General features: G+C 38.9%; 1 protein-coding gene across 6 annotated transcripts in view; it reads left to right on the forward strand.

The window, feature by feature from the left end:
• The window catches only part of LOC111874242 (cleavage and polyadenylation specificity factor subunit 1), a 150,656-nt gene that overhangs the window by 22,376 nt on the left and 122,695 nt on the right, over positions 1–5,585 (forward strand). For all 6 annotated transcript variants that reach the window (XM_023869575.2, XM_023869574.2, XM_023869573.2 and 3 more), the window contains one exon: positions 3,556–3,662. In XM_023869575.2, coding sequence (XP_023725343.1) covers positions 3,556–3,662 — 107 coding nt within the window. The remainder of the gene's footprint in view (positions 1–3,555; positions 3,663–5,585) is intronic.

Here is a 5,585-nt window from a genome sequence, read left to right on the forward strand (position 1 = left end):
GCTGCTGGGTAGGGAAGGGTTCTCCGTTGCGCAACATGTCACACTATATATATATATATATATATGGAAGTTTTCTTTTATATTCATGATGCTCCCTTTTTTGGCATTCTCAACCATTTCCATGATTACTGTCATCGGCAAATGCCGATCCGTCTTTGTTTGGTCTTATATTTCTTATGTGTTCCTTATACCTTGCTAAATTTCTACCAGTTTGGCCGATTTATACTTTATGGCAGCTTTGGCATATTATTTTGTATATCCCACTTTGTTCGTAGGGGTTTGTTTCTCGTTTTTCATTTACTAGTTTACCTATAGTGTGAGTTGTTTTAAATGCTATCTTTATGTTGGTGTTTTTGAAGAGTTTTGTGATTTTTCATGTGTAATTTCCCGTATAGGTAAATGTGGTCCATTTGTGTCGTTTTTTGGCTTTATTATCTGGATTATTTTTTGTTGTTGTTTGAGTTTGTTATGTAGTTGTATGATGTCTTCCTATCTGACCGTTTACTTCTTCATTTATTTTGAATTGCAAGTTTTTATGTTTTGCACTGAAGTGTCCGAGGGGGCTTATTTTTGTCTGATTATATATTATGAATAGGTCATCTATGTATCTATTATAGTATATAATTTTTTCATCGTTCAGTAGATGTTTTATTCTGTTTTCTTCTAGATCTTGTAGGAAAATTTCTGCCATAGTACTTGGTAAAGGTGAGGCAGAAATTTTCCTATAAGATCTAGAACAAAACAGAATAAAACATCTACTGGATGATGAAAAAATTATATTCTATAATAGATACGTAGATGACCTTTTCATAATATATAATCATACGAAAACAATCCCCCCCAAATCCTCGAACACTTCAGTGTACAACAAAAAACGTGCAATTCACAATAAATAAACGACACCAGTACGGACCAATGACAGTAATCATGGAAATGGTTGAGAATGCCAAAAAAGGGATCATCATGAATATAAAAGAAAACTTCCATATATATCGCTTTAATAAGCTCAACAAATTGATAGAAGAACAAAAAAAAAACAAAGGAAAGTGATAACAAGTATAACATGTTTGACCTCATAATACAATAACAGTACACGCCCACACTGACGTCATAGACACAAGGAGTATAAATACACGGTACAACACACCCTAGAACAGTAAAAACAACACAGTATGCCACAAACACATACAGGACAACATCAAAGGTAGGACAAAATAACAAAAGATTTACGAAACATAATGGGATTGCTGAAATAATACAATATACCCATAATATATTTGCAGAACCTTCTTCTCGAGAATGACAAGGCAGCACACATTCAGCCCCCTCAAATGAAATAATAAGAGGGAGGACAAGAACCTGCTTGGATTACGAATTCCAAAAGTCTTAACAAACCAGTTATATATATTTAAATGTGTTGGAACAGCCGCTGTAGTTGTAAAGACTTAACACTTTGTGGACCGGCAATTTAAATATTTAAATCGCCCTGGGGACTGGCATTGTTTTACCTGCTACCATAACTTGTGCACTGTTCACTTTAAAAATTAATTTTATGAACTAAAAATTTTTGAGAACACTTACCAACACTCCTAGAAGTGCTTGAGGGTGTGATATTTCTCGAAACTTTCCCCTCTGTGAAGTGGCATTACACAAAACTTGCAAATGTAGGCAGTCATACTCCTTTTCTTGTGAACTGCGCAAACACGGCATTGCCTAGAAGGATGCTTCCCCTTGAAATGTTCACTCTTCACAGTTTTTGTGAGGGTATGTTTCCGCATATCACCCGACAAGTTGCCCAGGGGGGTCAAAATGAGGCCTGCATGGGGTGGGAGTAGACGGGCCTGGTTGCACTAAGACTGTGTCTGCTGTCAGTTCTTCTGCCACCATGTGGTCTGTAGCCCAGGCTTTTGCCACATTCTGCAGAAATGCCTTGTATTTCAATTTTGAATGAGGGTTTAGATTTTTGAAAACCAAAAATTAATTGAAAATGGCACAATTTATAAGCCACAATGCAACTTTCTTTGTCCACTTCACAGTTTTCCAAGGAAGAGAATAATAGGCCAAGTACTGATCAGCTCTATCAACTCCGTTCATGAACATATTATACTTGGAAATACAAACAGGCTTCTTTACCTGTCCATGTCTCCTTTCAACATCAACCATGCTCGAATTGTGAATTGTGGAAATCATATTCACAACACGAGTATCCCTCCAGAACTGAAGAAGAATATCCCCCTTCCTCCTGAATGTGGTTTCACCACGTTTCAGGGATTTACATTCCTCTTTCAGATCTGGAGGAAGGCCTCTGTTCACCCTAATTGTTCCACAAACATGTACTTTTCTCGAAAGTAGGTGTTCTGCAGTTGCCACACTGTTATAATAATTGTCTTGATAGACATGGTAATTTTGATGAAGATGGGTTCCAAAATGGAAAGAATAGTTTCTTGTAATTTCTTTCCTTCACCAGAATAAAATTCTAAATTTCCAATATAGCCTGAGGTGCTTTCAGTAACTACACGAACTAGTAGGCCATACTTTGTAAGTTTTCCAGGATTATATGTTTGCATATTGCACTACTCACTGACAGCTTGCTACGAATGGCTTGAAGAAATAAAGGCATTTATTTTCCTTTGCAGGGGCATACAGTTACAGCGAGGTCACATAACTGATTAGTCAGCAAACATTCCAGAGGCTTATCACGCAGCTGCAGGCAGCTATGTGCAAGCTGGGTGGTGCCAGAGCGATGTCTAGTGTGTTGCAACTTATTATGTTCTAAAAACGTATTAATATGCGACCGGTCCACCACATTTAAAGTGAAAAACGTATTAATGCATGCGTTGACCGCAAAGTGTTAAGATTTTATACCCAGTTGTATATTATTAATATTATATGTATACATTTTATCTTTCAGAACATATATTGTAATTGTACATGGCTTTTAACTATTGATGGAAAGTTGTCCCTCTGATGATGGTCTCTGAAGACTGAAACATTTAAGGGCATAAATAACTGAAATAAGAAAAATCTTCACCAGTCACACTTGACGGAACTGTTCAACTTTTCAGTACAGCAGGAAATCTTACTGGAATGTTGCCATAGCTGCTGTAGGCTCACTTGAAATAAAGAGATACTGTAATACTGTGACACTGAAATGTGCTGGTGGCTGGGCTGCACATATGCTCTTGCAGTTATGTAATACACAGTCAGTAGAGGTCAGTGATCTGTGTTTAATGACAGAAGTAATTACATTTGAAAATATGACAAATATCAGGATTATAGAACACTATTAAAGAGATTGTTTGAAACACACGGAAATAATAACTCTCAAGGAATGGAGATTATCAAATTAGAGGAATATTCTGGGCCTAATGCTTGAAAGGATTAGGTTAAAACTGTGTAACTTTAAGAGTCGTATGAGGAATGATTTAATCATTCTCAAAGCAGAAGTGTTTGTGTGGCTGACAGGATATATTCAAAGCCTGGAGGATCACCTTCATGCGAGATTAAATTAAAGAACACAGGAAGTTGTAATGGCATAGTTTTTTCTGGTTGTAGGAGACTGGATGGCATCTGATGTTGCTGATATCCGTGACCTTGATGAACTGGAGGTGTATGGAAGTGAGACTCAGACTTCAGTCCAAATTGCTTCATATGTATTTGAGGTATTTTTTTTTCATTGTATGTGTCATTGTTTTGTAGTGAAGTGCGTTTAACAACACTAACCCATAAGAAAAGGAAAATTATATACCTGTGTATTGAAATGCATTTTGCGATTAGGGCAAGGTAATGAGGCACATATTCAAAGTAATTTCTAGTTTCTCATAGTGGCTGTGGGAGAAGTTACCTATTCTATATGGATTTATGTATTCCGCATTCTGTATTGAGGGGGTGGGTTTCCCATGGATTTATGTATCTACCATTCATGAAGTTTTACCCCAGCTTATGGTACATATTCCTGGGGTTATTTCCTGCAAAATTTCCTTATAAACTTGTGGTTGATTTTCAGTAGTTACGGAGTAACAATAGATTTTCAAAACGCATCATTGTGAATGCAGCACTATGCTTCCCTCCTGGGCGACCACGCATTCCAGTCAGCTGTGTCAGCAGATAAGGCAGACCGGCTGGAATGTTGCGCGTAGGTAGGCAGAGCGAGCCAATAGTAAACAGGACGTTGTGTTGGTGACTTTGTGAAGTTAAAATGCCGTACAAATTCTCCACTGGGGAATACGCCGATATGGTGTTTGTTTTGGGTGTATGTGATGGAAATGCAAGACCTGCTGCTGCCAAATATCACCGGCGTTTTCCTAATCACAGGATTCCAAATCCTAAATCCATTAGCAATACATTCAACACATTAAGACAAACTGGTTCTCTCCCCAGCGTTTATATATAATACGAACGAAATCCTCAACATGAATTGTGCAAAGAAGAAAACATTCTCGATGCTGTAGAGTGCAGTCCGCATGCCAGTACAAGACGTCTAGCTTGGTGGTTCCGTGTTTCTCAGTCCATGGCATGTAGGACTCTTCATGCGAATGGGCTGCATCCTTATCATTTACAGCAAGTACGTACAACACCTACAACCAGGAGACTGCTCTCTTCGTCTGCAGTTCTGCAACTGGTTAAATGGAAATTGGCAGTTGTACTGCTTGATAATGTTCTGCGATGAGGCACAGTTTACACAGGATGGGGTCAACAAAAGTCACAACTTACATGTTTGGGTAGACAATAATCCTCGTGCCACCATAGAATCGAATTTTCAACACTGATTCAGCGTCAGTGTCTGGTGTGGTGTTCTGTATGATCAGCTATTCGGCCAGGTGAACTACCGACAAATACAGCTAGAAAATGGGCCGAGACCCATCCGCCCGCTACGAGACCTTGAAATTGTTCCCTCTACCAAGAAGCCAGCTTTATTTACTGCTCCATGTGGCCCTTGTTTTTTAACTCCATTGTGGGTATTTCTTGAGCTTCATATGTCGCGGATTTCGAGCAGTAAATGTTGCTCGTGTGGCTGTGGCCTTAGAATGCAGTACATAATACTCTGAAAGTGTGTGGAACAAAGGGGTGGCCTTTCTAAGAAGCTTAACAGTACTTCTTGTGTGGCAGATAAACACAAGCACAGATTCTGAGGGATGTGACCTCACTCATGTATAAAGAAACTTTGGAGTGCTATGAAAGCATAAACATTTCCTCCCCTTTCACCAGATAAGAAGGTACCATTTTGAATGATGTCAACAGTGAGGCATTTGTACAGCAGAAACGCTTTGTGCAGAAACTGTATGCATACGATGGGGTACCCAAAAGAAACCGAACTAATTTTTTTGTGGGCAGAGCTTTTGTAGTACCGCGTTTTGCCGCTATGAGCGCATAGAGCTAACAGTCCTGAGTCGATAAGCCGATTACCGTTGCTTCAGAAGGTAAGGACTAGTTTCGGCAGAGTTCATAGTGACAACTGTTTTGTGTGATCGTCATTTTTGCAATGGCTGATTTTCGTGAACAGCGTGCGGCGGTGAAATTCTGCTTTTTGCTCGGGAAAAGTGGAACAGAAACTCTTGAAATGTTAAAAACGGCGTACAAGGACG

Source organism: Cryptotermes secundus, unplaced genomic scaffold (genome assembly GCF_002891405.2).
Source record: "Cryptotermes secundus unplaced genomic scaffold, Csec_1.0 scaffold1171, whole genome shotgun sequence".
Lineage (NCBI taxonomy): Eukaryota > Metazoa > Arthropoda > Insecta > Blattodea > Kalotermitidae > Cryptotermes > Cryptotermes secundus.